This window comes from Podarcis gaigeae (assembly GCF_964106915.1).
Source record: "Podarcis gaigeae genome assembly, chromosome: 10".
NCBI classification, from domain to species: domain Eukaryota; kingdom Metazoa; phylum Chordata; class Lepidosauria; order Squamata; family Lacertidae; genus Podarcis; species Podarcis gaigeae.
In genome coordinates, this window is record NC_139686.1 from 6040615 (window position 1) to 6056533 (window position 15919).

General features: G+C 46.7%; 1 protein-coding gene across 2 annotated transcripts in view; it reads left to right on the forward strand.

Moving 5' to 3' along the window:
• Positions 1-15060, forward strand: part of FBH1 (F-box DNA helicase 1) — a 42592-nt gene extending 27532 nt beyond the window's left edge. For both annotated transcript variants that reach the window (XM_083700071.1, XM_083700070.1), the window contains exons 18-21: positions 2584-2718; positions 7217-7323; positions 10784-10915; positions 12421-15060. In XM_083700071.1, coding sequence (XP_083556197.1) covers positions 2584-2718; positions 7217-7323; positions 10784-10915; positions 12421-12588 — 542 coding nt within the window. In that variant the 3' untranslated portion in view covers positions 12589-15060. The remainder of the gene's footprint in view (positions 1-2583; positions 2719-7216; positions 7324-10783; positions 10916-12420) is intronic.
• Positions 15061-15919: the final 859 nt, after the last annotated feature.

Below are 15919 nucleotides of genomic sequence, written 5' to 3' on the forward strand. Positions count from 1 at the left end.
CAATTTTCACCCTTGGAACCGACCCCCCTCCCAATAAGATGCCAACTTAATGGGCTTAGGATTTTATTTATGTTAAGTGATGAATTAATATGTTAAATTCTATAAGGTGAAGATTTAAGGGTTTTAATATTTAAGTTAAATTTCATAAAAATTGGGATTTGGAAAACTGTTAAAAGGACATGCAATGAAATTTAACCAAGGGGAAGCGAGGAAGTCACTTAATAAGGCTATGATTTATGTTTGTTTTGTTTGTTTGTCGTGTGTGTTTGTTTGTTTGTTTGTTTATAATATTGTGAAAACCAATCAAATGTTTGGGGGGAAACCAACAACAAATAAGATGCAATTTCACTGTACTCGAACTGCCTTCTCACGTTTTGGATCATCCATTATCTCACGGTTACAGGATTGTGACTGTCAAAAGGCTTGTTTGCCTCTTTGACACCGATAGACTATATTGTCTAATTTTCTTCATGCAACAGTGATGGACTTTCATTTTCTGTGATTCTATTACATACTCTCTGTTTAAGAATTGCTACGCTTGGAGCTTCTATTACCGCACAATTACAGGATTGGGACTGTTGAAAGGCTTGCTTGCCTCTGTGATATTGACTGCCTACCTTCTCTCATTTTCTTCATACAATATTGATTTATTTTATCATTTGTATCTCCGTCATATATTTTCTAAGAACTGTGAAATAATACATGTTACATATATCCTGTTAGAACATGATTAGAAGAGTGACTAGTGGAGAAGAGTGACTAGTGGGGTGCCACAGCGTTCTGTCTTGGGCCCGGTCTTATTCAACATCTTTATCAATGACTTGGATGATGGACTCAAGGGCACCCTGATCAAATTTGCAGGTGACACCAAACTGGGTGGGGTGGGGTGGCTAACACCCCAGAGGACAGGATCACACTTCAAAACGACCTTGACAGATTAGAGAACTGGGCCAAAAGAAACAAGATGAATTTTAACAGGGAGAAATGTAAAGTATTGCACTTGGGCAAAAAAATGAGAGGCACAAATACAAGATGGGTGACACCTGGCTTGAGAGCAGTACATGTGAAAAGGATCTAGGAGTCTTGGTTGACCACAAACTTGACATGAGCCAACAGTGTGACGCGGCAGCTAAAAAAGCCAATGCAATTCTGGGCTGCGTCAATAGGAGTATAGCATCTAGATCAAGGGAAGTAATAGTGCCACTGTGTTCTGCTCTGGTCAGACCTCACCTGGAGTACTGTGTCCAGTTCGGGGCACCACAGTTCAAGAAGGACACTGACAAACTGGAACGTGTCCAGAGGAGGGCAACCAAAATGGTCAAAGGCCTGGAAACGATGCTTTATGAAGAACGGCTAAGGGAGCTGGGCATGTTTAGCCTGGAGAAGAGGAGGTTAAGGGGTGATATGATAGCCATGTTCAAATATATAAAAGGATGTCACATAGAGGAGGGAGAAAGGTTGTTTTCTGCTGCTCCAGAGAAGCGGACACAGAGCAATGGATCCAAACTACAAGAAAGAAGATTCCACCTAAACATTAGGAAGAACTTCCTGACAGTAAGAGCTGTTTGACAGTGGAATTTGCTGCCAAGGAGTGTGGTGGAGTCTCCTTCTTTGGAGATCTTTAAGCAGAGGCTTGACAACCATATGTCAGGAGTGCTCTGATGGTGTTTCCTGCTTGGCAGGGGGTTGGACTCGATGGCCCTTGTGGTCTCTTCCAACTCTATGATTCTATGATTAGCCACGTGTTGCCTGTTATTGTTTAAAGTTTTTAATAATAATAATAATAATAATAATAATAATAATAATAATTTTTATTTATACCCCACCCTCCCCAGCCAAGGCTGGGCTCAGGGCGGCTAACAAGCAATAATAAAAACAAGTTGAATGAATACAACTTAACAACAAATATTAAAATACAACATTAAAATATTGAAACATTAAAATATTAAAATGCAGCCTCATCACAGCAGGAGAAAGGAAAAAGAAAGAGGGGGAGGGAATCAAATTGGCTCCAAGCCAAAGGCCAGGCGGAACAACTCTGTCTTACAGGCCCTGCGGAAAGAAATCAGATCCCGCAGGGCCCTGGTCTCATGAGGCAAAGCGTTCCACCTGGCCGGAGCCAGTGTTGAAAAGGCCCTGGTTCTGGTTGAGGCTAATCTGACTTCCTTAGGGCCCGGGACCTCTAGGGTGTATTTATGGACCTTAAGGTCCTCCGCGGGGCATACCAGGAGAGGCGGTCCCATAGGTACAAGGGTCCTAGGCCGTATAGGCCTTAAAGGTCAAAACCAGCACCTTAAATCTGACCCTGTACTCCACCGGGAGCCAGTGCAGCTGGAAAAGCACTGGGTGAATATGCTCCCATGGCAGAGACCCCGTGAGGAGCCTCGCTGCAGCATTCTGCACCCACTGGAGTTTCTGGGACAGCTTCAAGGGCAGCCCCGCGTAGAGCGAATTACAGTAGTCAAGCCTGGAGGTGACCGTCGCATGGATCACTGTGGCCAGGTCAGGTTTTTGCAACATAGGGGATTTTCTTTGTTACTCTCACAAGCCCAACATGTTGATTTTTCACTTTGCCTCCTTCAGATCACGTCTTGGGGACCGTCCATAAGGCCAAAGGCTTGGAATTCGACACTGTCCAAGTGGCCGACGACTTCACGAGCAGCATCAGCCTAACTGTCATGCAGCAAGCCTTCGAGAGGATACCCATTTTACGCACCAGTAAGGAAGACTCTCTCCCTTGGCCACCTCGCCTCCATTTTATTTCAACGCTGCCATTTAAAATGTAGTGTTCCCAAAGCAGAGGAAGGGTTGGACCCTGATTAATAGAATACACACGAGGCTTGACCAGCAAGACTCTGGGAGGAGGTGCCAATAATAATTTCTCTCTACCCCTCGGTCCAGGTTGTTTAATAATAATAATAATAATAATAATAATAATAATAATAATATATTTATACTCTGCCATCTGGCTGGGCTTCCCAGCCACTCTGGGCGGTTTCCAAAAAAAATATTAAAATACTGTAATACATCAAACATTAAAAGCTTCCCTAAAGAGGGCTGCCTTCAGATGTCTTCTAAAAGTCTGGTAGTTGTTCTTCTCTTTGACATCTGGTGGGAGGGCATTCCACAGGGCAGGTGCCACCACCGAGAAGGCCCTCTGCCTGGTTCCCTGTAACTTGGCTTCTTGCAATGAGGGAACTGCCAGAAGGCCCTCGGAGCTGGACCTCAGTGTTCGGGTAGAATGATGGGGGTGGAGATGCTCCTTCAGGTATACTGAACCCAGGCTGTTTAGGCCGTTTATTCACAAAAGAACTTTTTACGCAGTGTTCGTAAGAACCAATCAGATTTCCTCTGAGCATTTCAAAAAACCTCACGTGGGGACAAAGTCAGATCAGAAGAAATTCTTTTAACTACAAAGACTACTTTGAACATGCATACGTATCTGAGAGTAAATAAAACAGGACTAGAGGAATGCATTCAGCAAACCTGGAGATCATAAATCTCTTCCTGAACTCTCTTCCTGGCCCTAAGATTAATAAAACTAACAATAGCTACACCAAAGAAGCTACCTACTATCTTTATGACCCAGGATGCCTGGTGAGCAACCAGTCTGTGCTTAGAATGCTTATACGTGCCTGTCAGGCGTAGAGAAAGAAAATGGCAGAGGTGCAGAGGCTTGTGGGATTTGATCAGGAATTATTGTCAGTGGATCAAACCCAGTCAACGCCATGCTTTCATGGCGGACACAGTGGCTTGATGCATATTTTATAATTCCTCATAGCAGTCCCATCTGATCACCACAAAAATATTTCAACATTCAGCTTCAATGTATAACGCTGGGTTACAGCCCCCCCCGGTGCCTCCCCTTACTTTTCTTCCAGCGAGAAAGGCCGCAGTGCTGTTACCTTTCCTCACAGCTGTCAAGGGCACAACCCGGCCCAAGGGCACAACCCAGCAGATAGGGAGCGCTTTCTCCTCTAGCTGAATGCTCAGTTGTGCTGGTCCGGGGCGGGGGGGTTACCATGCGGCGTGGTCATGAGTCCGATCCTAGGTCAAGGGTATGGAGGCTGTCCATCAAGGCTGAAGCGGGGTCCAAGGCAAGGAGTCGGGTGAGGTCAGGAACTCTGGCAGAAGAGCAGGACAGGGTTCAGGCAGAAACAGGCTACCGACAATGTTGCTCCCGCAACCTGGAACTGGGGCTGGCCGGCTTTTATCTGCCCTGAGGCATAGGGTGGCCCCGATCCTCAGGTGACTCGCCTCTCCTGGCCTGGAGGCGAGCACTCCTCCTGCGGGAACTTAGTTCCCTCCTCCTCTCTGCCCTGAGCCTCTGCAGCTCCGGAGAGGCTGGAGGGTTACCGGACCCAGAGGCAACCTGAGCTTCCCCTGACGGGGCTGAGAGTGGAGCACCTGCAGGCAATGGGTCCTCCATCACCTCAGGAGCCAGAGCAGACTCAGCTGGTGTCTGCTCCTGAGCGTCCGGCACAGGTGAGGGCCCTTCAGGCTCAAGCCCCAGCCCCGGCTCTGGAGGCGGGGACTCCTGTGCAGGCTGGGATTCCTCAGGTTCAGCCTCTGAATCAGATTCCCAGCCCATCACACCAGTTTAGTGCCTAGGCATTGTGATTTTGTGTACCGTATTTTTCGCTCTATAAGATGCACCAGACCATAAGACGCACCTAGTTTTTGGAGGAGGAAAACAAGGGAAAAAATATTCTGAATCCCAGAAGCCAGAACAGCAAGTGGGATCACAGCACAGCGATCCCGCTTGCTGTCCTGGCTTCTGGTATAGCCGCGCGCAGGCAGCGACATGAATTTTCCCCCTGTCTGGGAGAGGCTGTGCGCGGCTAAGGCTACCCCAAGAGCTGCACTCCCTTTAAAGAGCACGTGGAGCATGTTTGCGGCTTTTGGGGGCTTTTCCCTGAGGAGGGAGAAGGGCTGCCCTTCTCCCTCCTTGGGGGAAAAGCCCCCAAGAACCACACACACACTCCACACGGCTCTTTAAAGGGAGTGCTGAGCAGAGCCTCTTGCCTGCATTCGCTCCATAAGATGCACACACATTTCCCCTTACTTTTTAGGAGGGGAAAAGTGCGTCTTATAGAGCTAAAAATACGGTGAATTGATTGTGCTTTCATGTAAACTGTGTTACTTTTACTGTCGTTAGCCGCTCTGAGCCTGGCTTCGGCTGGGGAGAGCGGGGTAGAAATAAATTATTATTATTATTATTATTATTATTGTTATTGTTATTGGCAGCTCTTCCCAGGTCTGCGCCCTATGGAGCGGTTGCAGCAAAAGGGCCCCCCCCTCCCCCAGTTTATGTACCTCTCCCCGACAGGCTGTGTTCATGCAGCCAGAGACTATGCCGGCTTAGAAGCTGCCTTTGCTCTCCCCTCTTCAGTCCCCTCCTTCAGATGTCTTTTAAAGATAGGATAGCTGCTTATTTCCTTCACATCTGAAGGGAGGGCATTCCACAGGGAGGGCGCAACTACTGAGAAGGCCCTCTGTCTGGTTCCCTGTAACCTCACTTCTCACAATGAGGGAACTGCCAGAAGGCCCTCGGCGCTGGATCTCAGTGTCCGGGCAGAACGATGGGGGTGGAGGCGCTCCTTCAGATATACTGGACCGAGGCCGTTTAGGGGCTTTCAAGGTCAACACCAACACTTTGAATCGTGCTCGGAAACGTACTGGGAGCCAATGCACATCTCTCAGAACCAGTGTTATGTGGTCCCGGTGGCCACACCCAAGCCCCAGTCTGGCTGCCACATTCTGGATTAATTGCAGCTTCTGGGTCACCTTCAAAGGTAGCCCCACATAGAGGGCATTGCAGTAGTCCAAACGGGAGATAACCAGAGCATGCACCACTCTGGCGAGACAGTCCGCGGGCAGGTAGGGTCTCAGCCTGCGTACCAGATGGAGCTGGTAAACAGCTGCCCTGGACACAGAATTGACCTGCGCCTCCATGGACAGCTGTGAGTCCAGAATGACTCCCAGGCTGCGCACCTGGTCCTTCAGGGGCACAGTTACCCATTCAGGACCAGGGAGTCCTCCACAACTGCCCGCCTCCTGTCCCCCCAAAACAGTATTTCTGTCTTCGAACCCGTCCTGTTCTCCACCCTCCAGCTTTGAAGCATCCCCTGCCTCGGACTCCCGCCTCCTGGCTGGTACAGCCCCCCACAAGTCACCGACCCCCCCTCCGGCGTCGGACTCCTGCCCCGCTTCCCAGCTTCCTGCCAATAGGGTAGTCGCTCCATCCCCTTGATAATTTTGGTTGCCCTCTCTTGTTTTGAGGTGGGCCGATCTGAACTGCGCACAGTATTCTAGGCATAGTGGTATAGCTCAGTTTTCCTCCCCCTATTTTAACAATCCTTAGGGCGATGGCGGAAAGAACACCCAATTGAGAGATATTTGCTGAGCTTTGCACCCATTCCATTTCTCGCCCTGACCTGGCCACAGTGATCCACGCGACGGTCACCTCCAGGCTTGATTATTGTAACTCGCTCTACGTGGGGCTGCCCTTGAGACTCGCCCAGAAACTCCAGCGGGTGCAGAATGCCATGGCGAGACTCCTTACGAGGTCCTTACCGCGGGATTGCACTCATCCAGTGCTTTACCAACTGCACTGGCTCCTGGTGGAGTACAGGGTCAGGTTTAAGGTGCTGGTTTTGACCTTTAAAGCCCTATGCGGCCAAGGACCCACATACCTACAGGACCGCCTCTCCTGGTATGCCCCGCGGAGGACCTTAAGGTCCACAAATGACAACACTTTGGAGGTCCCAGGTCGCAAGGTGGTTAGATTGGTCTCAACTAGGGCCAGGGCCTTTTCAGTACTGGCCCCGACTTGGTGGAATGCTCTGTCCCAAGAGACTAGGGCCCTGCGGGACTTGACATCTTTCCGCAGGGCCTGCAAGACAGAGCTGTTCCGCCTGGCCTTTGGTTTGGACTCAGTCTGACCCTTATGTTTCCCTCCCCTTAAGGTTTTGATTTATGGGCTACTTTTAAAATGAGAGTGCATTTTAAATTGCATTTTAACCTATATTTTAAATTCGTCGTCGTCGTCCCCCATTGTGTTTTAACTGTAATTTTACTGTTGTTAGCTGCACTGAGCCCGGCTCTGGCTGGGGAGGGTGGGATATAAATAAAATTTATTATTATTATTATTATTATTATTATTATTATTATTATTATTATTTCCCGTCTGCCTCTTGCCTTTGTCCCGTTCCAGATGCAACCTCCGAGGATGAATGGAACTTGCTGTATGTGGCTGTTACCCGCGCCAAGAGGTGCCTCATCGTTCCGAAGTTACTGACCCAGATTTTGACATTGGCCGGGGTGAGTTGGCGGGGAAGAGTTTGAGGAAGGGTGGTTGCTCAGCCGTAGAACATCTGCTTAATAATAATAATAATAATAATAATAATAATAATAATAATAATAATTTATTATTTATACCCCGCCCATCTGGCTGGGTTTCCCCAGCCACTCTGGGCGGCTTCCAACAAAGTATTAAAATACAGTAGTCTGTTAAACGTTAAAAGCTTCCCTAAAGAGGGCTGCCTTCAGATGTCTTCTAAAAGTCTGGTAGTTGTTCTTCTCTTTGACATCTGGTGTCAAAGCAGGACTTTGTCACCTGCCCACACTGCCAAAAGTACCAAAACCTGGTTCAATGCCCATGGGATTACTGTGCTTGATTGGCCAGCAAACTCGCCTGACCTGAACCCCATAGAGAATCTATGGGGCATTGCCAAGAGACAGATGAGAGACATGAGACCGAGCAATGCAGAAGAGCTGAAGGCTGCTATTGAAGCATCCTGGTCTTCCATAACACCTCAGCAGTGCCACAGGCTGATAGCATCCATGCCATGCCGCATTGAGGCAGTAATTGATGCAAAAGGGTACTGAGTACATATGCATGCTTCTACTTCCCAGAGGTCCAATATTGTCCTATTTGCAGTCCTTGTTTTGCTGATTTCATTTAATATTCTAATTTTCTGAGATTGTTCCTTTGGGTTTTTCATCAGCTGTACGCCATGATCATCACAATTATAACAAATAAAGGCTTGACATATCTCGCTTTGCATGTCATGAGTCTATCTCACATATTAGTTTCACCTTTTAAATTGATTTACTGAAATAAATGAACTTTTCCACGATATTCTAATTTTCCGAGTTTCACCTGTATTCAATGAACCATTTCCATTCTTTTATAAAAAGTTTGTCATCTTGTTTTTTTTTCACTTCCGGTAAGTTTCGCCATTTCTGCATATTCCGTAATTTTTGGATCCATTCTTCCTTTGCTGGGACTTCTGCTTCTTCCCATTTTGGGGCAAGTAGAATTCTTGCTGCTGTAGTCACATATCTGAATAAATTTCTATACAGTTTAGGTAGTTCTGTTTCTTTTTTAAAAAAAAGTTATTTTGAACATCTTTTTCAATTCATTGTATATCATTTCCCAGTGCATCACAAAAACAAGGACCAAAGAAAAGTGCCGCTGGATCAGGGCAATCCCCATCCAGTCCAGCGTTCTGCTCTCACAGTGGCCAACAGGAACCAGCTGATGTTGAATGGAGGTGCTCCTTGCACTGTTGTTGTTGTTGTTTAGTCGTTTAGTCGTGTCCGACTCTTTGCGACCCCCTGGACCAGAGCACGCCAGGCACTCCTGTCTTCCACTGCCTCCCGCAGTTTGGTCAAACTCATGCTGGTAGCTTCGAGAACACTGTCCAACCATCTCGTCCTCTGTCGTCCCCTTCTCCTTGTGCCCTCCATCTTTCCCAACATCAGGGTCTTTTCCAGGGAGTCTTCTCTTCTCATGAGGTGGCCAAAGTCTTGGAGCCTCAGCTTCAGGATCTGTCCTTCCAGTGAGCACTCAGGGCTGATTTCCCTAAGAATGGAGAGGTTTGATCTTCTTGCAGTCCATGGGACTCTCAAGAGTCTCCTCCAGCACCAGAATTCAAAAGCATCCATTCTTCGGCGATCAGCCTTCTTTATGGTCCAGCTCTCACTTCCATACATCACTACTGGGAAAACCAGAGCTTTAACTATACGGACCTTTGTTGGCAAGGTGATGTCTCTGCTTTTTATGATGCTGTCTAGGTTTGTCACTGCTTTTCTCCCAAGAAGCAGGTGTCTTTTAATTTCATGACTGCTGTCACCATCTGCAGTGATCATGGAGCCCAAGAAAGTAAAATGTCTCACTGGCTCCATTTCTTCCCCTTCTATTTGCCAGGAGGTGATGGGCCCAGTGGCCATGATCTAAGTTTTTTTGATGTTGAGCTTCAAACCATATTTTGCACTCTCCTCTTTCACCCTCATTAAAAGGTTATTTAATTCCTCCTCACTTTCTGCCATCAATGTTGTGTCATCTGCATATCTGAGGCTGTTGATATTTCTTCCGGCAATCTTAATTCTGGCTAGGGATTCAGCCAGCCCAGCCTTTCGCATGATGAATTCTGCATATAAGTTAAATAAGCAGGGAGACAAAATACAGCCTTGTCGTACTCCTTTCCCAATCAGTTGTTCCATATCCAGTTCTAACTGTAGCTTCTTGTCCCACATAGAGATTTCTCAGGAGACAGATGAGGTGATCAGGCACTCCCATTTCTTTAAGAACTTGCCATAGTTTGCTGTGGTCGACACAGTCAAAGGCTTTTGCATAGTCAATGAATCAGAAGTAGATGTCTTTCTGGAACTCTCTAGCTTTCTCCATAATCCAGTGCATGTTTGCAATTTGGTCTCTGGTTCCTCTGCCTCTTCTAAATCCAGCTTGCACTTCTGGGAGTTCTCGGTCCACATACTGCTTAAGCCTGCCTTGTAGAATTTTAAACATAACCTTGCTAGCATGTGAGATGAGTGCAATTGTGCGGTAGTTGGAGCATTCTTTGGCACTGCCCTTCTTTGGGATTGGGATGTAGACTGATCTTCTCCAATCCTCTGGCCACTACTGAGTTTTCCAAACTTGCTGGCATACTGAGTGTAGCACCTTAACAGCATCATCTTTTAACATTTTAAATAGTTCAGCTGGAATACCATCACTTCCACTGGCCTTGTTATTTGCAGTGCTTTCTAAGGCCCATTTGACTTCACTCTCCAGGATGTCTGGCTCAAGGCCAGCAACCACACTACCTGGGGTGTACGAGACATCCATATCTTTCTGGTATAATTCCTCTGTGTGTTCTTGCCACCTCTTCTTGATGTCTTCTGCTTCTGTTAGGTCCTTACCACTTTTGTCCTTTATTATGGTAATCTTTGTACAAAATGTTCCTTTCATATCTCCAATTTTCTTGAACAGATCTCTGGTTCTTCCCATTCTGTTCTTTTCCTTTATTTCTTTGCATAGCTTAAACAAAAAAAATTCCTTCCAGTAGCACCTTAAAGACCAACTAAGTCAGTTCTTGGTATGAGCTTTCGTGTGCATGCACACTTCTTCAGATACAAGAAGTGTGCATGCACACGAAAGCTCATACCAAGAACTGACTTAGTTGGTCTTTAAGGTGCTACTGGAAGGATTTTTTTTTGTTTTGACTATGGCAGACCAACACGGCTACCTATCTGTAACTTTGCATAGCTTGTTTAAGAAGGCCTTCTTGTCCCTCCTTGCTATTTTTTGGAACTCTGCATTCAAAGACACATTTTAGCCTTAAAGGTACTTAAAGGCTGGTGCAGGGTTGTGGTTGAGGCAGAGGAATGTCGTGGGGGCCAGATGGAGAGACCTGGAGGGCCACATTTGGCCCCCTACTCCTGGCTTAAAATTGTCTCACCTGTCTGCACTAAAATTTTGCTTTTTCTTCTTTTCCAGGAGCACTATTTTCAGCCCGAATTAACTAGTGAAGTGTGCAAGGAGGCAGAAATTCGGTGTTCTGGGCAGGGCTGCAACAATGTCATTTCCAAAGACACTGTCCTAACCATGAAGAAAATGCCTTTTGTTTACGTACGTGTCTCTTCTTACAGAACTGGGCACTTGGGGCAGACAAATATAATTTCTCTCCATCCTATTTTGATCTCTGTGTTGCTAGTGTAAAATGTTTTACTGCTTCTACCCTTTGTTCCACCCATTTACCTGTTCTGGAGTTTTGCTTTGCTCTGTTAACTCCCTCTGTCCCGTTATGGCTGTTGCTTGGGTAGCCTCTCACTTGATGTCACCATTCGCTTAGAAACAGGAATTGGCTCGATATTAATAATAATTTTAATATTTATACCCCATCCATCTGGCTGGGTTCCCTGAACCATTCTGGGCGGCTCCCAACAGAATTATAAAAACACAATAAAACATCAGACACAAAAAAATTCCCGATACAGTGTTGCCTCTAACGGGAGGGCATTCCATAGGGTGGGTGCCACCACTGAGAAGGCCCTCTGCCTGGTTCCCTGTAACCTCACTTCTTGTAGTGAGGGAACTGCCAGAAGGCCCTTGGAGCCGGACCTCAGTGTCTGGGCTGAGTGATGGGGGTGGAGACGCTCCTTTGGGTATACTGGGCCGAGGTCGTTGAAGGGTTTTAAAGGTCAGCACCAACACTTTGAATTGTGCCCGGAAACATACTGGGAGCCAATGGAGGTCTTTCAGGACCGGTGTTATGTGGTCTCGGTGGCCGCCCCCAGTCACCAGTCTAGCTGCCGCATTCTGGATTAGTTGTCGTTTTCGGGTCACCTTCAAAGGTAGCCCCACGTAGAGCGCATTGCAGTAGTCCAAGCGGGAGATAATCATAGCATGCACCACTCTGGCGAGACAGTCTGCGGGCAGGGAGGGTCTCATCCTGCGTACCAGATGGAGCTGATGAACAGCTGCCCTGGACACAGAACTGACCTGCGCCTCCATGGACAGCTGTGAGTCCAAAATGACTCCCAGGCTGCGCAGCTGGTCCTTCAGGGGCACAGTTACCCCATTCAGGACCAGGGAGTCCTCCACACCTGCCCGCCCCCTGTCCCCCCAAAACAGTACTTCTGTCTTGTCAGGATTCAACCTCAATCTGTTAGGGGCGGAGCCAGCAGGCACCACATCCACCCCCCTCTTCCTTGCACGCATTCTGCAGACGCAGAAGCAGGTTAATAATAATAATAATGATAATAGTAATAATAATTTATTTATACCCCGCCAATCTGGCTGGGCTTCCCCAGCCACTCGGGACGGCTTCCAACAAAATATTAAAATACCGTAATGCATCAAACATTAAAAGCTTCCCTAAACAGGGCTGCCTTCAGATGTCTTCTAAAAATCTGATAGTTGTTTATTTCCTTGACATCTGATGGGAGGGCGTTCCACAGGGTGGGTGGCACTACCGAGAAAGCCCTCTGCCTGGTTCCCTATAACTTGGCTTTTTGCAGTGAGGGAACCGCCAGAAGGCCCTCGGCGCTGGACCTCAGCATCCGGGCAGATATACACTTCGTTCCTCAGAGCCTCGCAAAACTCACACGAGTCCCTTTGACTTTTCCCGCCAGAGTGACGGAACCAAAGAGCCCGACGGCTTCCTCTGTGACACTTGTGTGCAGCAGCGACTGGCCCTGACATGGCCAACCATGGGCTTTCGTGCGGCCCAAGTCGCGGACCGTGACGACGAAATTTCCGAGGTCCCGGAGACCATCAACATCCTCTTCGAACGTTTCTGAATGGGAGGGAGGCCTCGCCGGGGATCGCGCTCCGTCGGGAGACGGCGGATAAGAAAGCAGTTTTTTATTAGGACAGGTTGAGCTGTCCTGCTCCTAGGAAAACTGGGTTGGCGTGAACCGAGGAGGGGCAACCCGGGGGGGGGGGAGAGACACAGTCTGCAGAAACACAATTCAGAGGGCAGTCGCACATCTCTGCCGTGTTTTGGGGGACGAGAGGAAAGCTTGCCTTGCCTTCTGTGTGCCCCCAAAGTTTTTGGACCTAAAATACCACTGGGCCTGTGGTCTGGATGGCATGGCTTGATGGGGCAAGTGGGTAGAATTTTAGCACCATGGTCAATAGATTGCTCCTCTTGCACTAGTAGGGACTGGGGTGTCACAGGGTGTAGAGGTTCATGGGCCAAAATGTCTGCGCGCCCCTGTGGCAGGTCTTTCTGAGTGTGCCACTAGCATATTCTGGTGCCCTGCAGATGTCGATTCGCCACCTGCTTGCTAAGCTTTTGCTATAAACTGCATTAAAACTCTTGTCTATTTCAAGTGACGAGGCGTATGCGTGTCGTTTACATTTTTATTCCTTTCGCAAAGCCACCTTGGGAATACTTTTTGAAAGTGCCAATACATGTAACGGCATGGGAATCAATAACATGGAAGGTTGCAATCCTGACCCACAAACTTTTTTTTTATTCATTTTATAACAAAACTACACACAGGCAGAAAAACAAACAATACAAACAAATTCTTGTCTTATCCTTATTTTTTCTAAACATTGTTAGGTGGGCTTCCCCAAGTCCCCCCATCTGATTTTCATTTTACCTCATCTTTAGCAGTTTACATATATCATAATTTTTAACCTTTTTTATTACATTTTACCATTAAAAATCTTCACATTTTATCACTTACAAATAATACTATTTTAAAATACACTATCTTCTACTTCTAACCCTACAGCCTATATCCAGTTCCAAAGCTATTCTAAGATTTAAATATTAACATATTTTTTCAAATATTCTTTAAACTTCTTCCAATCTTCTTCCACCGTCTCTTCTCTCTGCTCTTGGAGTCTCCCGGTCAGTTCGGCAAGTTCCATTTAGTCCATCATCTGCCATTCTTTGATAGTTGATAAATCTTGTTTCTTCCAGTTCTTTGCTTGTAATATTCTCGCAAGTGTTGTGGCATACAGACCCACAAACTTAACTGGGCAGCAAGCCTCATTTGAACTCCATGGGGCATACTTACGAGTAAACGGGCTCATTGGATCATTCCTCACACTTAATAGTAGGGTTTGAAGACTCCGGAGGAGCAGTGATAAAAATTGGGTGGGTGCGTTTTTTTAAAACCCTCCTTCCTATTTAAATGTGAACATGTGGTCTGCAGGGACTTATTTTTTAAAAATAATTACCCCAAAGAAATATATCTGTATTTCACCCAACCTACATTTCCCCCCCTAAACTGATTTTGGTTGCTATCCTTTTTTTGTCTAAAGGACTATCTGTGCGGCTGCTGTTCTGCTTTGTCTCTGTTCTTACTGGGGTGGTCAACCTGTGTCTGTGCTACACTGGGCTTTAAAATGTGGGCGGAGGCTCACGCTGATCACATGACATCCCATACCAAACAGAGACTTTCCACATGCAAAATTAGGCACCTTGAGAGAGGCTCGCACTTTCCCCTGGCATCGAAACAAAATATAAAAAATCCTTCCAGTAGCACCTTAGGTAAAGGGACCCCTGACCATTAGGTCCAGTTGCGGACAACTCTGGGGTTGCGGTGCTCATCTTGCTTTACAGGCCAAGGGAGCCAGCATTTGTCCGCAGACAGTTTTTCTGGGTCATGTGGCCAGCATGACTAAGCCGCTTCTGGCGAACCAGAGCAGCACACGGAAACGTCGTTTACCTTCCCGCCAGAGTGGTACCTATTGATCTACTTGCACTTTGACGTGCTTTCAGACTGCTAGGTTGGCAGGAGCTGGGACCGAGCAACGGGAGCTCACCCCGTTGCGGGGATTCGAACCGCCAACCTTCTGATTGGGAAGCCCAAGAGGCTCTGTGGTTTAACCCACAGCGCCACCCGCGTCCGTAGTAGCACCTTAGAGACCAACTAAGTTTGTTATTGGCATGAGCTTTCATGTGCATGCACACTTCTTCAGATACCTTCAGATTTCCCCTGGCTTGCTAGCTTTCTATCTGCAAGGGAATATTCAGCCAGGTTGAGCCCTCCCACCCCCTTTGAAGTCTGAACTCATCTAGTCCAGACTGCAGTTTTGCACATATTGGTAAGAATATCTGATACATGCCTATAGCCTTAGCTCTTTTGCTCTCCATCTTCTGTGTTTTTCCTGTGTGCAGGTATTTCTTCCTCTTGAGATACAATTAAAGCATTGTTAAATAAATAAATAAAAATAAAGTTTGTAATCTGTGTTTGTTCTATGGCCAAATTTTGCAATACCTGTATTTTGCAATAAACAAGTTTGGTTTATAACGCTGCCGACAAATCTTTTGTATGAACAAAGCCCTTTGGCATATTGAATTAACAAACAATATTAATAAGGAATCAGCAGACTGGAGTATATCTTAGAGAGACGAGATTTGTTTCCATGCCACAGAAATCCATTATGCAGTTGGGTGTGTGAATGTCAGACTTCTAAGCGAGACGCTTCCTTGCTCCCTTGTGGAAAGTAAAGTTTATATAAAATGGAAGAGAGCCGATTCTTTTTAATCCCTCTGGATTTTCAAGAGTACCCCAAGTGGCTCATTGTTTATTTTGTATTGTGGTTTACCAATATTGTGGGATTTATATGCTGCAGAGTTGCAGGGCTTTATTTGGGTAACCTCCTGGCATTTAAATATTTCGGCTTGGATGGGGAATCCAAGCACAAGGGAATGTCATAATTTTTTTTTTGTAAGCCACTCTTTGGCTAAAGGGCAGGATATAAATAAAGGGAAGAGGAGAGAGGTTCCTGCCTTGAGGAGATTATATTCCTAATGTAGCTGGTAGTAAAACTCATTGGACTTTGTGGGGTCCAATGAGTCTCTTCTTCTTCTTTGGCGATCACTCATAGCCGAGTAAGATAGTCTTCCATAAACACAGTTTTAACAATGAGTCCCTAAGTGACTGTGGAGGCCAATTCTGGATCCACACGTCCTTCCACAGTGGGGACATTGGTTTCCAGGCAGAAGTTGATCACAGTGTGGATTTGCCAAGCGTGCCTTCCTCTTAGCACGTTTTTCCCTTGCGCCTCAAGTTTGGGTGTCTTCAAAGCCCATGACACCTTTGGCAAAGGCTGCTCTCCAACTGGAGCGCTCGCAGGTCAGTGTTTCCCAATTGTTGGTGTTTATAC